The 23,145-nt window shown below is 32.8% G+C and overlaps 1 protein-coding gene across 1 annotated transcript; it reads right to left on the bottom strand.

Annotated features, from left to right (window-relative positions):
• Positions 1–113: 113 nt before the first annotated feature.
• On the bottom strand, positions 114–23,111 carry Smp_176930 (putative cationic amino acid transporter; the record flags this gene model as incomplete). The annotated part of the gene is made up of 6 exons (XM_018794947.1): positions 22,868–23,111; positions 10,585–10,736; positions 8,585–8,766; positions 4,311–4,980; positions 2,388–2,609; positions 114–440 (listed from the first exon to the last, which is right to left on the bottom strand). The coding sequence occupies exons 1-6, from the start codon at positions 23,073–23,075 to the stop codon at positions 114–116; spliced, it is 1,761 nt and encodes a 586-aa protein (XP_018649308.1). The 5' UTR covers positions 23,076–23,111.
• Positions 23,112–23,145: the final 34 nt, after the last annotated feature.

Raw genomic sequence — 23,145 nt, 5'->3', positions numbered from 1 at the left:
ATGCTGGTCGGCGGCCTATGTTCCATTGGGAGTAACAGGCGTAAGTAAGTAACAAAATCACTTTCAACATTTTAATTAGGATGTTTCAATAGAAAATATTTTATTCAAAGTATTCACAATAGATAACTTACTCGATATAAATTAGCATCATTTAATTTGAACTGTTCAATAAAACTGATTAAAATGATAGTCAATATGAGTAGTATAATAATAAGTACAATAGCAATGATCTTCATAAATGTTGCTATTCTACCAGTTACTCCAAAGGTTAAACACCCAATCAATGCAATACTCAATATTATATAAATAGATATTAAATAAACAACCATACTACCAGGAACACCAGAATTGATAAATTTTAACATACGATCAGATAAACGAAAACCAATTTTCGATTTTATATATCCTGGTTCGCCAACTCTTTTACTGTAATATGCATTCTGTGGGGCAATAAAACATGCATAAAGAGAAACCAAAATCGGTATATCACACACACACACTATATATATATATATATATATATATATATATATCATGAGTAGTTTTCAACAAGTACGCTCAGTAACTAAGTAAAAATCTATGTTATTCAGCGATCTACTTTCACTGACCTACAAGAGGACAAAAATTACAATTTATGAAATAATTAACAATCAACTACAATCACTAGCCCTTGTACAATAAATACAGCTCATAGCTTAATACAAAAATCAGTACTAATTTACTGAATTGTATTCATTTCATTCAATATGATACTTAGTGGAATCCTGTCTTAAATACAATCGTTTAGACGAACTTTTTAAACATGTCAACAACTTTGATGAAAAAATCAAGTTCACCAAGGAGTTGGAATCTCCTGAACACAAATTACCTTTTCTAGACTGTTTAGTTAAAAAGGAAAGATTATGATAGTTTAAAAATTAGTATTTTCCGAAAGCCGACATATTCAGGGAAATTTCTGGATTTTAAGTTGGCACATCCACACTCGACCAAAGTGACAATGGCCAAAAATATGATCACAAGAGCTCAAAAAGTTGTCACTGAACCAAACGATATGGAAATGAAAATGGATTTAGTTACATCTACTCTAATCATGAACAATTATCCGAAGGATTTTATTAAAAGAATAATTAAGAATGAAAGAAAAAACGGCATTAACAATAAAAAAGGATTAAAGAAAAAGGAATGGGTTAACACAGTGGGGATCCCATATCGGAAAGGTATTTCAGAAGGCATTAGAAGAATCCTAAATGTTCAAAATATAAGAATATTTTTTCGAACAAACAATACTCTAAGATCAAAACTAGTAAGAATTAAAGATCCAATACACAAAGAAGAACAACAGAATTGTATCTATGAAATCAGATGTAGTGACTGTAATGCAACGTATGTAGGTGAAACATCAAGGCAACTGAATGTGAGGGTGAAGGAACATCAACAATGCTTGAAGTACATTCCTAAGTCCCCAGATGATGTAAGGAAACGTGAGAACAAGTCAGCGATAGCATTACATTCGATAGAATCAGGTCATACAATTGATTTCGATGGCACAAGAATCCTTCAAAAAGCTTTTAATTCTTACAAGGAGAGACAAACAGCTGAAGCCTTATACATATGGGCTAATCCAAACAGTATTAATAGGATGGATGGAATATAACTAGCTGTGCCATGGCAGCTAATCATTAATAAATAAAAACCTGAACTCCTTTCCGTTTTATCTATCACGTATTATCTGAGTGACGATTACATTCAATGACTCTAATCAGTTGTTTTATCGGAATTCGTTAAACAATTAATTGGAACATTAAAATAACACAAATATTCAGTTTCAAATTACGCTCTTCCTCTTCGAAATTCACTCTTTTATTTTGTTTATTTATCTTCATTTTATACATGTTGTGACATATATGATTCATATCAGATTTTAAAAATTGCATGTTTTCTTAAAAATTCACCGACAGGAGACAATATATTGTGAATGAAATTTCTCCTCTCACCACTTACGTACACATATACAATATGTGATCTTAGCACTTATCATTTCACATCACAAATCTCTTACACAGTAATACATATATCTAGTTTAGACATTTTTAACGCTGATTGGATGACTTATTCAGTATGCAATGAACCGAAGAACCATGTACTACCTATTTATATTCGATAATTTTGATGTTTGATTATATTTTCTTGACAAAGCTTGGACCAGATTGCCAGGCGAAACGTTGGATTTACTACAAATTCATTCGCTGAGATTTTACAATGATATTAATCTTATTTAATGTATTATTTTCTTCATTTAAAATTCAGTAAAACGATTCCATTCAAGTAGATTTTCTATTAACCATTAGCCTATCAATGAATATGAAATACATTAGATAAGTATTTACCTGGTAGTTTTCAAAACGTTTCACATCATTGTTATTATATTCATTTATATCTTCATGATTATTTGTCCGTGATCGATAACGCAGACATAAAACACTGATAGCATTAATACAATAGGCAATTATTGTACCTAAACTTAAAAAACTTGCCAAACTTTGTGCAGTAAATATTGTACTGAACAAACATGTGAAAATTATAATGAATATTATTGTCATTAGTGGTCTCTGAATGAAGAAGAGAAAAGAAAGACAGATAAGAATGTTATTATCACATTTACATAGGCTAAATCAACTAGACTGATCCCTGAGGAATAAAACTGTAGATTGAATAGAGATGTTATAAATTAAGTTAATTCTTCTATAAGTACATATTTTGCACAATTGACCCACAAAATGAATTCATGAAAACTATATTTTATAAACCTGAAGGCATGTCGGTCTTATCCTTTGTATGACTGCCCATCCCCATTTATTGTAGTGTAATTCTATTTTTTTCCATTTAGACTGTTCAAAACATCCTTGGAAGTTTTCAAAAGTTATAGTGTTCATTTACATTATCATGTCTTGTTTTTAATCAACCGTAACCTTGTAATCTGTACATAGTATTCTGACCATTCACTTTATCTTATTTTTATGACTTGTATAGTTCGTACAACATTACCGGATAGTAATGGATAGCTCTGATAACAAACTCATCCAGCTTTCTATCATATATAGAACACTGAATAAAATAACAATAAGACTTATCAATCTATTCTTTTCATTATTATAAGTGATCTATACAACTATAACTGAAATACTATAGATTTTAAGCAAAAGGTTCTAAAAATAAAATTCACGTCCATATTTCACGTATCAGTTACTAGTACTGACAATTTGAGAAGTCTACTCACATTCTCAATGCCTCAGTTGCGATTGTTTACTGCTAAGTAAAGAGACATTTTTGTTTAGTAATTTTAACAAAAGATAACATTATCAACTAGATTTGATCCGTAAACTTGTTATTGGTTATCTTCAGAAATCTACAAATCATAAGTTCATTTTCTTTGTTTCATGTTAATGGAATTCGCTTGGAGAAGCAGAAATTTTACACTCACTTTCGATGTTAAAACTATATCGTTTGGTATTATGATTGAAAGACATAATAAATTTAAAACTGATTGACCACTGAGTAATGACCAACATCAAATTTCAATCGTCTGTTAAGTGCTGACCAAATTTTATTGATCAAGACGTGACATGGACACCAATTTAAGTGACTCGATTTCTTATGCACTACGTTTTGATGTTTTATAGTTGAAGGAAGCCGGAAGGAAACCCTATACCTGGGTTTTTAACTATTTGACACTCACCACCAAGGTTCATCTGACGTAACTGATGCTTTCGGGTGGATCCGATCCTGGGTTGTTCAACTTCATATTCTGAGACGTGACAAACGATTTTACTTTTACAGGAGCTCGGTCAAGGCCAAGATAACTCAGTAGATACTTTTCAGGATGTGAAACTGAGGGGTGCGGTATTAACCGCATGCGAGAGCATCAGTAGCATCAAGAACCCAAGTTCAGTGTTTCCTACCGAGTGCCCTCAACCATCTAACATGCAAACATATTGTCTACCACATTTTACTTGATAGATCAGTGCACATCAATTATCATTGTAGATTAAAATCTGGCTTCACATATTATCTTATTGCTCACTGGTGTATATTTTACGTTACATTACTGCACAACTTATGGTATTCAATCTTCATGAGCACATTCGGAGTAATGGTAAAAACAGAGAAGTAATGAAAGCCTCTCTAATTTAATTTGATGAGGATAACTCATGTACGTACATATATTAAGCAAAATTGCAAATTTACTAAAATAAGTCAGTGTTTTTTGTGCATATATCTTCATATCATTAAGTTTTTGATTAAAAAATTACCTTGAACGGTCGACAAACACGAGAAAATATGCATGGAATAAAACCATCACGGGCCATAGCTAAACAAATATTTATACTGGCCAACATTGGTGACAACAAACTGGTGAGTAATCCAAGTACAAACCCACTGCCAACTAAACAAAACATGAATATTCTTCCAAATTGTGAAGCAGTAGATTCTTTATTATCTTTCAATGCATTTAAAAATGCATTTTCTGCGTCGATATAAAACCATGGATAATATAATGTCAGTGCTAATGCAGATAATGTAGTGACGAGTCCCACGATGAGTATGCTGGTTACATTGGCTACAGGTAAGCTATAAGTAGGACGTTTAACTTCTTGTGCACGTGATGATGGTGCACTGGATCTAACGAAAGCATTGAAACTAATTGTTGTTGCACTTATCAAACCAAGGATCCCATATGGTAGAAAATATTTAATATTTGTTGTAATTCCAGGATATATGATGGAATAATGGTTTCTTTTAGCATAGATAAACATATAAATAGTAGCTATCAGTAATGCCCCAACATTAACGGCACTTGAGATCACGGTCAAGACTAAATTTTTACGTAGTCCAAAACAACAAAATATGCCTAAAATAAAAATCACTATCGTACTGAGGAAATCAGGATATTCTGACAACAGTCCGTTTGGAGATGATAGTCTGTAAAAGTGATTTTTGAAATGAAAAACAAAAAGACAATTTAGCCATATATACTGAATTTAAAATTTCTTAGAAATGCCTTTATTGTGTGTAGTTTGTATTGCAAATTTAGTAAAAATGAGTAGCTTTTTCTAATAAATCGATAGATTTCAATACAAGAATCAACTTTGTGATGATTATTGGTGATCGGATGCATGACATGATAATGATTTGCCTATGTGGAACTATAGATAATCTATATCATAACATTTCACTTTTCCCGAATACACTACTGATTCTTCTACACCGTGAATTCATTCCCACTTAATAGTAAAAAATACTGATGAACGTTTTTTTAAACAGTAGAACAGAGACAAAGCGTATATCTAGAATAGATGGATTATAACTAGCAATAGAACAAAGAATACAAATTTTGTACTGTTTGGAACTCACCAGCTAGATGTACCTGTATTTCAGTGTTGACATTGTGGTGAAATTCCAACCCACCAATTTCCTCATTGAACTCCGACATCTTATTCATCAGCCTATATGCTCACTAAGTAATAAAACTTTTATAGACGAAATCGTCATATAACACTTGTGAATGGGTTATTTCTTGAGCTAAAGAACTGAATACCGAAAGTCTCATTGTCATTAAGAACAAAGTTATCAGCCTCTAATGTTTTCATGATCTTTTAATGAGACTAACTTGAGTGTCTATCCCAAAAATATCTATCGGTTAAAATGTCTGATGATAAAATACTTCTCGAGACCAGTAAACGTTTCAGTCAAACGAAACCAAACAAAACAACTTGGAAAACAGTCTATAGATTACAAAATCTTTTAGAAATTAAAGAGCAAAATTGTGTAAATCTGAAAACATTACGACAGAAATGAAACAAATCCAGAATCAATATAAACGACAATAATTGTAAAAAAGTCGTCCTGGATCATCTATTCACTTTTTCGCTTGTTCTTATTTCTTTTGGCTTCTCTCGCGCACTGAATTCATTAATAAATCCCAGCACACAACGAACTTTCAGGCAAGATGCTAACCTAACAATGGTTAAACTTTGGAATACTTGTTGGAATCGACGCCCTCTGACTGTATTAAGACACGAAAGTATATTGCAGTTAAGCAATAAAATGACACCTATTGGATAAGAAAAATTAACGGGAAAATCGGTGTTTCTTAAAGTCCACTAATGAGATAAGGAAATAATTAGCTGATTTCTATCGCCTGAAGTCTCAAAATATGTCCTTCAGTAAAACAGTTTATTCATGCTCACATTTCCAATAAATTTCCTACATTAAACATGTCTAAGAACTTATTAGATGAAGTGTATATCGTTTCTTGTAATAATCATTACTTAAAAGCGTCTAAATCAGTATTTGTATTACCAATAGAACTTGGGTTAAACATCCATTTCTTCAGGTACTGAGGAATCGTCAATAAAGCTAATGATATAAACATCACTTATTAGAGCTAAGATATGAAACAAAAATATAATTTCCCATAAAACTTACTTATATTCCCCCTACTTTGAAAAAAAATGAATTAAACTGTTTACTGAATTTTGTTTATCACATTACTCTTCAGATAAATATCTTTAAGAATTTCCACTGTCTCAAATATAATTAGTTTTCTCATTGTGGTGGTCTAATGTCATGGAATGTGACAATATACAATGACTAAATAATATTCAGGATTTTACTTTTTCCTATCGGTTTACTAGGATAACTACTTAATATATATTGCACGTCCACATAATTTTTTTTGATAACAACTTACGTTTGTCACTTTAGCAATGTCAGTAATATCCTTGAAGATATTTTACAATCTGACATATTTTCACCACAACTTCACCAGAAAGAACTACATGCTCTTAAAAGTGTTTCAATAGTTAATGGATGCATTATTCTTTGTTCCTTGTTATTCTTTTATTAAAGTGACATCACTTTCCAACTTCCTGTTCTTACAAGATTTTTAAATTTCAGTCATCTAGTTTTTACTAGAGCTGTAGGCGACTTCAGTTTACACTGAAGAAAGTAAATCATCAATCAACCGAAAATCAATTATAATAGTATCGCTCGTAAAGGAACTGAATTTATCTGACTAAAGACAGACCATCGTGTTACTTACTTTTCGTTATTATAAAATGACACACATCTTTATTGATGAGTCAGAAATTTTCTATGATGAAACTAACTCTAAAAAGATCATGAAATCCTATGAAAATAATGCAGAACTATGTAATTATGTTCATTGTTAACCTCCTTATTTTTATTCATGATTATAATGCAAGTTTATAATCTTATTGACAAAATTTGTTCGACTAGGGGGTTACGTCGAAAATCCAGTCTTATCACGTGTTATCACTTACCACATTGTATCATTGCATATTATTAGTTGACCTGTATTGTATTCAATAATTCTCAAACTTCTCTAAAAATGATCAAATCTTGATTCATGACATTATTTTCCTTTACAGTGGAACGTGCACTCATAGCTAAAAAACAGAATTAACTGAAGTACCAGGAGTAACTCTTGACATACTGCTTAGAACAGAGCTACTACAAAATTATAAACTCGGACACAATCTACCAATTCCTACTTATTTCCTTTAAAATTTGTGTAGATTAATTAACTGCGGAAATGGATGATTGATAGGACTACTTCAGACTATACACTAATATCAAAAAACTTAGGGAACACGTTTTATGTATAAAAATGATACTCCATGGAACGAGAAATGTTAAAATTCTGAATAACATTGCAACAAACACCGGGAAAAGATTACAACTGATATCGAAACTATCCACTTATTCTGATTCATAGCTTATTTTCATTAAATATTATTATATTCTGACTGTAAATGATCTTCAAAAGCTACCAGAGTATAATGCAACTGAGTGAAAGAAACCACACCACTTTACCACTTTCGTAAGTACATTTTTAGATGAGTAAATTTTCAATTTCTGACTAAGCCCACAAATTCTTTCGGCTCAAGTTGCACTCTGTAAAGTAATTGAACTTTTGAGGCGAATATCTCAGTGTCATAAAAAGACAGGATGAATAAGTGATACTATTGCGATAACTAAAGTCAGATAAAAAAAGTTCATTGTAAAAGGACTTCGATTAGTTAGATCTACTCTGTTTAAATTAAAAAGGGAAGAACTAACACAACTTTACAGGATAAATAAATGATTCGATGAATTTAATAAATAGTATATTCAAGTAGACTAATGAGATGTAATCAAATAACTGAATGGTGCCAACCTTATGAAGCAAATCTCAACAAAAAAATGCCTTACATATATGTTCGCTTGTACATTGACGGCTTACGGAATCATGATCAATATCAGGCTTGCATAGTCCATTAAATGCTATTTGAATTCTGCCTATCAAGTTGTAGTATGGACACCAATCTAAGCAGCTTGACGTCGCGTAAACTATATTTCGGTATAATATAGTCAGAGATAGTTGAAAAGAGACCCTAGACCTAAGTTTCGTGCTGCTTAGTACTCGTCAGCAAGGTGTACCTGCATTCTTGAGGCAACTGGTGTTCACTGGAGAACTCAATCTCATGTCACTTAGCTTTTAACTCTGAGATGTTTTACTTACCTTCCAATTGTGGTGATTATCCACGAGCTTGTTCTGTTTCCTGTAAAAGTGTCAATTATATTGCTCCAACTACGTGCAACTAGCGATACACTTAGTATGTAATCGACAAACGTTGACCATGCATTTACGAATGCTGGAAGTTCACCTAGAATGCTGTATGCATGTCCGTGACATGAAACATCCTAAAAAGAATTAAAACCAGTAAATGTGTATTAATAGGACTTTTACCTTGAAAATATTCGTGTTTCGATAATAAATTAGAAATCGGTAACTCAATCACTAAAAGACACATTTTGTCATTCTCATCAAGAAATGAATTTTAACTATTCGAGAGCCCCACATTAAAATATCAGAGAGCAGCTAACCAAAAATTTATAACTTCAAAATTTTCATATTATTCTTATTCGTAAAACTCCATTTACTGAGAAAACTTCCGTTTTCTTTGGAAGATCTCTTAATAATAGCAATAAGGGAATATTATGCTAATGGATTCTGGTAGTTGTTCATGAAATGAAGTGGGTATTTTTATGCTTAACACATCATGATGACACTTAGTTTATGATAAGAGTTTTAATTAGTAAACAGTTTCTACAAATGTTCGTCGTCATACTGATTTCCACACTAGATTTAAGTGGCTGACAATTACAGATATTTCACGTTTTAGTCTTCAATCCCAGCTAAAATACAGCAATCCAAATTTTGTCTTTTTCAGTCGGATCAGTGAACTATTTATTAACTGATTCAGTTGCTCAATCATGTTTTTTTTTCAGAGTGACATATAAAGTAGGGTAGCTTTTTTAAATTTTATATGACCATAAGAAGAAATGTTCAAACTTTAGGGTTAATATTAGCAGTAAATTTCTTCAGTACTATTGTAGTGTGGTCTACTTATATCTATATAAGTAGTATGTGGTAATGGTCAGACAGAATATATTTTGGCAGAAGACCGATAAGGAAAGAACTGAAATGAAGCGCAATTGGTAGGAAAATGCATGAACAGTGGAATTAGAGAAGATGAACTGATATTTACAGAAGGAACAGTTAAGATTGAGACAATTGCCTGTTATTTTGTAAATTAACTGTTTGCTGTATGATTATCAGAATTTAGTGAGATAGTCTGTAATTTGTGCTTAAATACATTTGATTGTTCTCAACTAGTGTTTTGTTCACTACACTATTACAATTTGCATAACTGAGGTAATGAGATTGATGATCTAGTTTCATGAGTCCTAGTAGATTATTTCTGATTTTCAGTGGGTAAAATTTATATTATTCTAATTATTCTATTTATAAATGACCGTAAAATGTAATGAATATGAATAAAATATATCATATAATAAAGATCTTTAGTTTCTTTATTCTTCTTTAATATTCGTCGCATTTCTTCCAACACCTACAAAGGTACATCATTAAAGTTACTGATGTTAATATTCAGTACTATCTATAAACGAATCGACAACGTTCATCCAATTCCTTACTGCACGTTTGAATCATGATGAATGTTTCCAGGTACTGAATGTTTATTTACATATCTGGTTTTGAAAATTATTTTCTAGTGAATTGAAATATAGTGTACGTTAATATTTTGTTTAGGAAATCAGGATAGACTATCATATTTGCCTATTCTTGTCGTTTTTTTGTTTCCATCTTTTTAATGCTTCTTCCCCAAAACATCTTCACAAACCACGATAAGATAAACTCAGGTTGTGATTTTACGATTCCCACTAAACAAGCAATTGAAAATTCCCCCTGAAATAAATGGTAATAATTTCATCCATTATCTTTAGTAATAGAAAATGAGTCTTAGCAGAGGTACCTACTTCATAGATTGACATAGACTAATCGATCTAATATCCTTATTAGAAAATTCTGACAACTCATACATAATTCCATAACACATGAGACATTCATATGATATTAGGTGTGAAAGTAACAGAACAAAACATTTCTTATGACTTTCAATTTATTTAATTAAAAACTGAAAGAAGACAATTACTTACTTTCGGAACATGACATGCTAATTCTGAATATATCAAAGAATTTAATATTGCTACAAAAGTAGCGATAATGTAAGCAAGAAAAGCACTCGGTCCAGTTTGTGTACTTATTACAGAACCAGTAGATACATAAATGCCTCCATCCAGCATACATGCTGAAATTTATAATATCAGTAACTTTAAGCAGATATAGTAATTACGAATGTTATAATTCTTTGAGGTGACTTGAAATTGTTTATACATGTGTCTGTCAGATTGTCTATTCATACTAAGCACTGATTTACTCAACTCATATCACTTGTTTTATTATTCTTCGAATTGACAAAGCATCTACATGTCCTTCATATTAATCAAGATAAAGCTTATTACACAAGTGTTCTTTGATATAAATAAAGAACAACTCTAGACTAGTATTAAACCAATGACCTAAGGTTAGTGTACAATGTCGTAATATAATACTCGGAATGAAATTTTTTAGTAAAGAATGGGTTCATCAGTTATCAAAGCCTAATTACATTCAATCACAAAGACGTAATGTTGAAATCTAAGAAAACAAATTGAATTATATTAATACAAAAATAAATCAAATCACTGTTGATAACTAAAAACAAAAGGGTTTAAAAATTCATCCACTAAGATTACTAATGTTGATTTTACAGATATTGAACTCTTTTATGGGATTAACGGGATTAATTTACTTTCCTTTCATGGAATTTATCAATAATGTCAAGTTTCTTTACAAATAACTACTTCAAATCTTCATCAGTGAGAAGAATAACCATCATCATGAGTACTAACTATATAATATACTTATACAAGGTAATTTAAGTACAGACGATGCATTTATAAGCATGATCCATGAAACTAATTTGCAGACTCAAAGACTCGAACTAATGACAAACCATTTTTTTAGAATTAAATCACATTGATTTCATACCCGGCTATCCACATCCATAACTGTACATAAAGCGTTAGTAGTAAGAAATTTGAGAGTATGTATAAAAACAAATATATCACTTTGAAAGAAAACATATAAACCAAAACGTTTTGGTTCGACCACAGATTTGATCAATGCAACTAAACTGTACGGGTTGCCCAGGATAATTTGTTTGTTAAACTATCCACAAGAAAATTCAGAAGCATATAGCAAAAATACAATCTGTTGAACGGTATTAATCTCAGTATGAAGCGTTAACACACCTTTTATCGATTCTAATTCATTTCATTGAGAATCCAGGTATACGAGTAAATATGTTTTTTATGTAAAATAGTTCCATTTGCTTTTGAAGACCAGTGTTATAGCATCTACATAGTATGGTAACATGTCAAGGAATAAACTCATATTTTCTTGTAAATACCACTAGACTCATTCTGAATTACTCGGAAACAGAAGCCTAGATTCAGCAGATGTTCATCTGTATAATTTCCAGTTCTTTCCTTAACTACTTATAGTCATTCTCTATTTTAAACAATGAGTGGATGTAAGAACTTTTAAGATAATTAACAAACGATTTGACTAAATCTGAATTAATGTTCAGTGATGAGCAGTTCATGATTTATAGAAGCGGGAAGAAAGATTGAATATGAACAATTATGCGTGATTTAACTTAATACAGTATGAACTTATGCCAATGATTTATTATAACTTCGACATTTAGAAAGACGATATTTCTAAATATGACTCATATTAACAGCCAGAAATTACAGGGACCTTTAACATCTGCTTTTCTGTTCATCCTTAAATTGTTTCAGTTTCACTAACTTAAAATACTGAATCGGAGATGATCGCTAGCCGTGAATAATTCTAATCGAAAGATATTATCTACTACATTTGGTAGCTTGTACTCTGTATCCAGTGTCTATGAATAAGGTCTCTTCAGTGAATATATTTCCAAGACATCAACGTTATATTTTTCTGGTATATCAAATAATTTTTAAACTTAGCGTATGATAGTGAAGGGAAATGTGATTGGTCACTGAGTATGGACAAAATGCACTCAACCTAAAAAATAAGAAAATATCTTATTTCCTTTTCTCTTATTAATTTCTATTCCGGACTCACTGATAGTGACTGCTTTTAGTTGTATGGAACAAAGTACTGTCTAGCGTTACTCTAGTTCTCTATTCCTGATCATGAATCAGGTGTCTGATATAACTTGATCTGGTCCGTGTATGGTGGATCGTCTGAGTATTCAATTCAATGATAATATAAACTCGATCCCCCAGACCAGCCTTGCTATCAGATTATCGTATTTTCTTAGTGTACCGTAGAGAGGAAAAATATTATAAATCACCTGTTATATCAAAATCTTATGGAGATCATTCAATTTATAGTTTGCATCAAAAACTCGATTTAACTAAAATGTGGCAATTATTTATTCGATTTGAAAAAAGCAACATCGAAATAACTAACTTATTCTGAGATTTAATTACAGTTAGGATTAAGAATAACAGTGGAACTAACCTATTTTCAATTATTTTTCAATAAACAATAATATAATCCACATGGTGTTGTTTACTTGTATCTTCCCATTGTTATATAAAAATGCAATTGATCAGTCTCTTGTTGGCATATGTGCATCCTGTGCGGACTGCCTCGATACTGTTTGGAGTCACAAGCTTTATAAGCAAAGAAAGATAGTGGCTAGCAGTAAAATCCAGGATGCGCGTTTCGTCCTATTTGGGACTCGTCAGCTGGATGTACCTGCATCTCAAGGTTGGTGTTCACTCTAGGACTCGAACCCAACCAACAAACAATACTAAAAGAATTTAAACTTCACCTCATTACACAAGCAGGTCGCTATCAGGACTCACTAACTAAGTGGATAATGAGATGGCGTTTGAAGCGAACGGTACAAGGTTCGAGTCCCAGAGTGAACATCAACTCTGAGGTGCAGTACATCCAACTGACGAGTCCAAATAAGACGAAACGCGCGTCCTGGAGTTTACCGCTCGCCACTGTCCATCTTTGCCAATAATATAATCACTTAAAAAATAACCCATCAATTTCAATACACAAAGATTTTAAATATTATTTAAGTTGCTGGGTTAATTATGATTTCATTACATGCCTTACAGATGAATTACAGAGTAATTAATAAGAAATTTTTTTAAAAAGTCACACCTCCCACTGGTCTTTAAACACATTCTTCAAACTTAGAAATTAGTGATAAGAAAGACTCGATAACATCATCTATTTGTCAGCTGACTGAAATGCAAATCAGTCATCTAGCAAAAGTATGATGTTGTTTAATTAGGTTTCATTTTGTTCACTCATTAATTTGTCAAACTCATCATTACAATTGCTATTATTGTTATTAACAACATCATTACTGAGTTTACAGAGATACAGATCAGTGTCTCTCACTATTTCTGTCGGTTATTACGTCTTTAAATATTCAGTTCACTATTCCGAATTGATACAATCTAGGGAAGAGTTTATAATAACCAGTTATACAAGACTCCGTAATCTAAAAAATATTGACAATAAGTACTCCACTGATTAATGTAGCTTGCTTATTCACTACATAACAAAAACATATTTAAAAATGATTAGTTTAGTTTTCATTTCCCAATGAAAGAATTAACACTAATTAGATTGAAGAATGATCCTTTTATTTGATCATCCTTTTTAATAAAACTGTCCGGTTGACAAACAACAATTAGTAAGACATCATTTTGGTAAAGTTATAAGTAACAGTTACAAATACATATATCTTATACAATGCGATATAAGTTATCAGATTTCAATGAATTCCCTGCTTAATAATTTTAAAGCAAGAAAGTTAAAATAGTTCATAACATTGTACAAGACAAATAAAATTAAAAATCTAAACAATAAATAATCATTATAAGCAAACAAAGCTGTCTACTCTCCCTCTTCCTCTTTCTTCTCGTGATTGACTGGATTATGAAGGATTCGACATCTGAGGGGAAATACGAAATACAATAGACATCTCAGAATAAATTGGATGATTTGGACTTCGCAAATGACCTAGCCCTCCCCCTATTTCATACACACGAACAAATAGAGACGAAGTCAACTAATGTAGCGGCAGCCTCTGCATCAATAGACCTCAACATAAACAAAGGAAAAAGCAAGATTCTCAAATGCAACATGGAGAACACCAACCCAATCACACTTGATGGCGAAACTCTGGAAGATGTGGTAACATTCACATACCTGGGAAGCATCATTGATAAACAAGGAGGATCGGATGCAGATGTAAAGGCGAGGATTGGCAAAGCAAGGGCAGCATTTCTACAATTGAAGAACATATATAACTCAAAACAACTGTCAACTAATTTCACAGTGAGAATCTTCAATACGAACGTCAAGACAGTCTGTTCTACTGTACGGAGCTGAAACGGAGAATTACTACCTCCATCGTCAAGAAGGTACAAGTATTTATAAACAGTTGTCTACGCAAAATACTCAACATCCATTGGCCGGATACTATCAGCAACAGCGTTTTATGGGAGAGGACAAACCAGCTTCCAACTGAAGAGGAAATTAGGAAAAGACGTTGGAAGTGGATAGTATATACATTGAGGAAATCACCAAACTGCATCACGAGGCAATCTTTAACTTGGAATGGTGAAGAGAAGCGAAAAAGAGGAAGGCCAAAGAACACATTACGCCGGGAAATAGAAGTAGATATGAAAAGAATGGATGTCAACTGGAAAGAACTGGAAAGGAAGGCTCAGGACAGAGTTGGATGGGGAATGCTGGTGAGCGGCCTATGCTCCTCGACGAGGGGTAGCAGGCCTTAGTAAGTAGGTAATGAGCAGAGATGGATAGTGGTTAGCAGTGGAATCCTGGACGCGCGTTTCGTCCTATTTGGGACTTGTCAGCTGGATGTACCTGCACCTCAGAATTGATGTTCACTCTGCGACTCGTACCCAGCACCGTTCGTTTCAAACGCTATCACTTTATCCACTTAGCCACTGAGTCCTGATACCCATTAGCTTGTGAAACGAATAAATGAATAAACAAAGTGAATAAGTAGTCATACAGACTGTTACGATCGTTCACATTTCAAGTTCTAACCAAGTTCAGATGAGCAATTATTTTAAAGACTATTCATAGTTTATTTTTGGAGCCTCTCCTTTTCCTATATGTTCTAGTACTCTATTCTTTCATTTTATTGATGTTTTTTGAGATTGTTGAGACTTGAAACAACAAGTTAACAATTTATTGTCTACTTTGATATAACTAAACGATTGTTACATACAAGTCATTTCAACAGAAAAGTTTAATTAAATTATTTTCAGTATTTGTTCTATATACTATCATATGCTTGTTACCAATGTATTACATCATTCCTCATTCAAATAGTCAATTCATTAAACTAATAAAAAGTAACCTAGATACTATTTATTATAACGAATATAATCACTTTACTGAATTGAACGCAATGAACCAGTTTCAATTTTGAAAATGGAGATCTATGTTTACTAAATACAAGTCAAAAATTTCTGTGTATCACAACAAACAAAAATTGTTTCAAATGCACTAAACGATATACCCATATTCTTTATCCACACACACACACACAATATACATATATATGATGATGGATAGTTACAACATGTAATCTTAAAATATTTCCATTACTCCATAATATAAATGAGTTCTTCACACAAGTAAACATTTATTGACAACATATCTTATTTACTTATTTCTAGTCTGTGCTACTTCGAATATATAAGCAAATGGTACACATGATTCATATTTTTTGAAAAAAATGTGTTCTGAAATCAATACAAATTATGTTATTATGGTAACAACTAAAAATACTATAGAATTACTCAAGTACAACTAGCACATTTACTTTTCAATTTTATAACAATTAAATACACAATGAGAATAATAAGTCAAAATACTTTATTGTAGGTAACGAAATAATTTCTATCAGATTATATGATAAAGATGTATATTGGGCTTAGGGAGTTTGTGGAGATTATTTAATTTTAATGTACTTTATGTCATGAACTGATTTTAATTAAACGTTTACTGAAAACTTGAAAATACGGAAGAGTTGTATAATCCTATCACGGTTATCCTGCGTTATGTACACCCACAGTGGACGAATTCGTAAAAAAAAACAATTTTGTGTTTAGTGTATAACAGTTAGACCAACAAGATGATATTCACTAGGTTGCTTTTCAAACAACAATCAATTGTGGATATTGAATAATCATTATCTATCAACCATTTTAATATCTGTATGACTGAACTCTGCCAATCGCTGTCTTTCATTTGAATTTCAGGAATTTTTTTCTCAATTAATCATAAGGAGAATAGACCAGCTCCATTGAATCCATTGGACATCGAAGCAACATACATAGATCTACGTATCAATATCATTATATCGACGATCGAAGAAATCAAGATGGATAGTCATCAGACAAATAAAAAGTGGGGAAGCAGCAGGACCTGACAATATACCAGTTGAAGCACTGAACTCAGAAGCAAACATGTCCCACGTTCTATTCAGGAAGATTTGGGATGAAGAAAAAGTGCAACCGACAGACTGGAAAGAACAATACCTCATCAAGATACCAAAGAAAGGAGATCTGAGCAAGTGCGACAACTAACTACACAGACATCACACTGCTATCGGTACCAGGAAACGTTTTCAGCACAGTGTTGCTGAGTCGGATAAAAGACTCAGTAGACGTCCAGCTTCGAGATCATTAAACCGGATTCTGTCACGATAGGTTGTGCACAGACCAAGTCGTGACACTACGGGTCATCGTTGAACGATCAGTTGAATAGAATTCGTCACTGTACAACAAATTCCTTCGCTATGAGAAAGCGTTTGACAGTGTGGATAGGAGAATCTTATGCCACTCTCTTCAGCACTATGGAGTGAGTACGTGAGAACATCGTCAATATCATCCAGAATTCATACGATGGACTACACTGCAAAGTCGTTCGTGAAGGACAGCTGACGGGCACATTCCAAGTGAAGACCGGAGTCAGACAATGCTGCTTACTTTCCCCCTTTCTCTTTCTTCTGGTGGTGAATCGGGTTGTGAAGACCTCCACATCTAACAGGAGGCACGGAATACGATGCACAGCTCCCATGCAACAAGACAATTAGGACTTGATGATCTAGCACTTCCATCCCATACACGCGAACAAATACAGCTAAAGACAGCCAATGTGAAGTGGAAACAGCCTCCGCAGCAGTAGGCCTTAAAATACACAAGGGAAAAACCATTATCCTCAAATACAACATAGAGAACATTAACCCGATCACATTCGATGGGAAAACTCTGCAACAGGTGTAATCTTTCACGTACATGACATTGTCAGCATCATCGATGAACGTGGAGGATCTGTGGACTGGCAAAGTAAGGACAGCATCCCTACAATTAAACAAAATATGCAACTCAAAACAACTGTCTGTCAACGGAAATCAAAGTCAAAATCTTCAATACGAACATCAAGATAGTTCTACGGTACAGAGCTGAAACTTCGAGAACTACCATAAACATAATCAAAGAAGTAAAAGTATTTATAAACAATTGTCTAATCAAGATACTCAACGCCGGTTGACCGGATACCATCAGCAACACTCTAATTTGGAAGACAACAAACCAACTTCCAGTTGATGAGGAAATTAGGAAAGGACGTTAGAAATGGATAAGTGGATAAGATACACATTGAAGAAAATTATAAAACTGCATCACTACACAATAGGTAACTTGGAGTCCTGGAGAGAAACGAAAAAGAGGAAGTCGAAAGAACACATTGCATCAGGAATAGGAAGCAGACATGAAGAGGATTCACGGCAACTTGAAAGGATTTCCCCGGCCAGAGCTGGAGGGAGAATTCTGGTGAGAGGCTCATGCTTCTCCACGAGGGGTAACAGGCGTATGTAAGCCATTACATTAATCATCAGGAAGAACATAGTTTCCCTTGTCAAGTCTTAAAATTGCAGGCCATGAAAGTTAGTAATACGTCATACTAAAAATCAATATTTTCCCTGGTCAAACTGAAAGACATGTAATACCAGACGCAATGTATCTGTTCATGAATAGCAAAGGTAATTTTACTGGACAGTTTAGATCATTACTCTTTTAGATAAAGGAAAAAAGATAAGAGGACATTAAAAGTTTGATGTTAAATTCAGTTTCAAAATTGTATTAACTAATGAATCAAATGTTTTTGACCACAGTTCTATCAAGAATTTGATTTTCTTACATCATGTTATCTTTTGATACAGCCAGTGTCTTTTGTTACTTCGAATGTTACAAGCAACTATCATACAAGTCTACTTCTTGCTCTATTCACATATATCTAGGAAAAAACTTCAATAAAATCATTTAGGTAATCATTCAATACCAGTTAGTTTGTTTCAGACTTATTTTGTCTTCTAATAAGACCGACGTGAACTTACTAGCAATCTTAATTATTTAGACAGTAAGACAGTGGAACTTGTGCCACTTTGCTTTCTATGGCTAATATATTTCTTTATCAGATATCTAAAAGCAAATAACAGGAAACTATTAATAGAGACTATGCTTGTTGATGCATGTGAGTAAGATGCACATGGTATCTATGTGAAATTGATTCACATTCACACGTTGGGATCTCAGTTGTCTAGTGCTCACAGTTAGAGATGTCATCACTGAGCGATTCAAATGATATGAAAAGTTTATTGAACGCTTCACAGAATTACTGGATAAAATTTTGTTAACTCTAAGGATTACATGACATTAGGATAATTAGGTTACGTAGCTTTTCCTGTATAAGTACAGTTTCTAACTTCATGAACTTTGAGGACTCAGAGGTCTATATGGCTGATATTCAGTCGATATTATTATTTCTGTACAAAGTTCAATATTATAACATTACCGTTTCTTACCATTTTTCATTACAATACTTTAACAAAATGAAAGGATGTGACAGTGTTAAGTGTTATTCCTTAATAGTTACCAGTTACTTTAAGTATAAAACTAAATATTAATCAAATCAAGCACTGTGTTTTGTAGATAATATTTGAAAATAAGAGAAATCTACAAAATTAACAATTCAAAACACTAACTAATTTACTACAATTCTTCAGAAGAACATGTAAATATGACTGACTTTGGGAAGTAAATCCAGGAGTTCTAGTGAGAAGCAGTGACCAGTGGAGTTCAAACCACGTCTGTTGTGAGATATCAACTCACTGAAGACAATTGGTGACAATTGGTTGCTCAACTTCGTGGATTGGTTGGAGTTAGACGTTAACACCATCGGATGCCGGCTCAGTAATCTATCGGTTAAGTGCTCTGGCGCGAGACTGGTAGGTCCTGGGTTCGAATATCGCGAGGCGAGGTCGTGGATGCGCACTGCTGAGGAGCCCCACAATAGGACGAAACGGCCGTTCATTGCTTCCAGGTTTTCCTCGGTGGTCTAGCTTCAATTGACTCACACTTTCAACTATGAAAATACTAAATCTCCACAAAAAACCCATTCTGATAAAAATATGTGATGTTTGTATGAACTAATGATTCCTTTCTACTTGTTGACTGATTGATTTTAAATACCAAATACAATACGTTCGTTAGTGCTCATCTAGTACTTCTTCGTTGAGTGGAGTTATTTCTGGGATTCCTAGTTTGTACTATCATTTAAATACTCCTAATTATCGCAATATTCACTATCAAATAAACTGAGGTTGAGTTTGAACAAAAGGAGCCTGAGTGTTCTTTTAAAGCAGTCAAAATGAAAACGAAACAATGATTCTTCTATCTGGTTTGAATAAGAAAAGTTGATAGATCTACGTAAACTTGTTTTGATCTGTCCGTATTCCGAAAACCCAGTCAGATGATTATTTTCGAAACGAAAGTCAGACCTTAATGCCTCCAGCACTCTAGCTACCCTCCAAATTATTCAAATTAATTAACTAAAAAAACATTAAGATCATTGTCATATGTTACAATACAGAGAAGCTTAAGTGATACAAAATCCCTAAATGATTATGTCAATGGCATTGTGTTAAGTTGTTAATGAAGATGTAAATCTGTTGGAAATCACTTATTAAAATCAATTGTTCCAGCACATTTACCGTTTTCTAGACTCAAATACTAACTTGTTACTTTTTTGGTATTTTGAAAAGTCTGATTCATGATATTAACAACCAGTTAAGATGAAAGGCACCAAAATAACCCTAAAATTAATTCACAAACGTGGTTTTCATTCTTAAGTCATAGACGCCAGATCTAGCTAAATGAAAAATTTCTTATTCTTGCTTTTAAGTTGGGGTATTACATACAAGTTTACGACAAAGTTACTATGATTCAGTTTTAAATAACAAACAACAATTTATTGCATAGTTCACAAGCTCTTCATAAATATTTTGCTTATTATGGTCTATCAAAAAATGGACCCTTAATAACCAGGTCTTACAAGTCCCACCAATCGGCTGCACGGATTCAAACAAAATGTCATTTTCAAAATTTGTTATTCCACTTTATCGGAAGCAAGTTATCATCTGTGTATATTCGTCCGACCATGTCAGATTGCATGAGTACTAGTTGCTTCGTACGATAAGTTTTCCTAGTTATTCAAGAAATAATCGATAACTAACATCCATAAGGTTAACATGTATTCCCTGAGCAATCGACGGTTCTTAAGTTTCACAGTTTATTCAATGTTAAAAGCCAAGACAAATGTAGCTGTCAATATTTTTCTATTCTATTCGAACATGATTTCACCAATAAACATAACTAATAAGCGTCTTTTGTAAAACTGTTGAGCTTTCTAATGATTTTATACTCACCCAGTAAAAGTTGGCTACATTTATTACTGAAATAGTATTTCAGTAACACTTTCTTTAGATGCTATTGACTCTCAGAAATTGAACATTTACCACATATTGAGATCAGTGGAACTAGTGTATGATAATCTTAGAAAACAAAGCATTTATCTTACCTCTAGCATCGATAATTCTTTGACTTGGAAAAAGCACCTATTATCATTTGCTAAATAAACTAACAACTGGTAGTTTTGTAAGTTCCCACTGGAAAGTAGTTCATTTTGAAGGCTAATTTCACCAAGAGGTACTGTTGATACAAAATTTAAGCATCTTCTCAGTTACAATTAGCTTTTGTTTTGTACGAGTATCAGTTGGGTAACCAAAGTTATTCAAACTATCTACTTAGTCATCACAAATTTGTGACTTTCTTTTCCAATAAGTGAAAATTACGTAATTGACCACCAATAAAATTACTATAATCTCTCATTGAACTTCTATCATTTTCTGTGTTACATAACCGTTCACTTAATATTTGTTATCACCCTTGTTTATGTATTAAAACAATTCATGTCTCATCGACATTTCTATATTTATCTTGACTAATTACATTACACTTTGTATTTGGACACCGAACATGATTGGTTATCATCGTTCACGATAAAGACTTATAAATAAATCATCTTAACATTTACAACCTCTCAAAGAATATGATGGATAGTGGCTAGCAGTGAAATCCAGGATGCACGTTTCGTCCTATTTGGACTCGTCAGCTGGATGTACCTGCATCTCAGATTTGATGTTCACTCTGGGACTTGAACCCAGTAACTTTCGCTTCAAATGCCATCGCATTATCCACTTAGCTCCTGAGTCCTGATAGCGACCTGCTTGTGCAATGGGATGAAGTTATATTCACTTGGTGTTGTTTACTTGTATCTACCCATTGTTATTTAGGACTGCTTCTAAAGCTTGTGACTTCAGGCAATATCGAGACAGTCCGCACAGGATGCACATATGCCAACAACAGACTAATCAATTGCAGTCCTAAATAACAATGGGAAGATACAAGTAAACAACACCAAGTGAATGAACTGTCAAAGAATAATTTTGCAGTTCTATTTTATACATAAAATGCTTTTTCGGCAAACTCAGCAGATGTTAGGAATAAATAAATTGGATTTGTAACAGCAGATATTGATGAGAATTGAATTCAATCAGTAATCTTTGTCTGTTTATCTCTGTTACAGAATTAAGGCGTTCAAACATATTTTTACTGTATGAAATATGTTCACTTTTTCAATTGAGTAGCATATGTAAAGTCTCTTGAAAATTTGAGACATACAAGAGCATAAAATTGCAAAAACAAATCAGTATACTGTTTCTGTTATAAACATAAATGACGTATTGCTAAGGAATATCGAATAGCTGTTCAGCATCATCTGACTTCATCAAAGTGATATGACATTTTAATGTAATCAATATTTCAAAATAAATAAGTAAAGGAAACTTTATAATATTTACTGTAAACTTACTCAAGCCATAAAAAATCAAACTCAAAGTTGTTAAAGTTTTACTAAGATCATTATGAAATATCTCTTTGAAATGTTTCTTTCGAAATAGACCATTAGCTACAGCACGCCCATACTCTCCACAACAATTAGGTGATTTTTTACGAAACGGTTTTATAGTATTTGTAGCTTCCTTATCATCTACACGTAGATTACTGTCTCCTTTTGACATTTACTTTCGAGAATAAATTTATCAGACAGAATTCTAGTCAATACGCTAATAGAATTCTAATTTATATGGT

Source organism: Schistosoma mansoni, chromosome 1 (genome assembly GCF_000237925.1).
Source record: "Schistosoma mansoni strain Puerto Rico chromosome 1, complete genome".
Taxonomy (NCBI): Eukaryota; Metazoa; Platyhelminthes; class Trematoda; order Strigeidida; family Schistosomatidae; genus Schistosoma; species Schistosoma mansoni.
The sequence above is the reverse complement of the archived record's forward strand: the minus strand, read 5'-3'. Positions and strand labels throughout refer to the sequence as shown.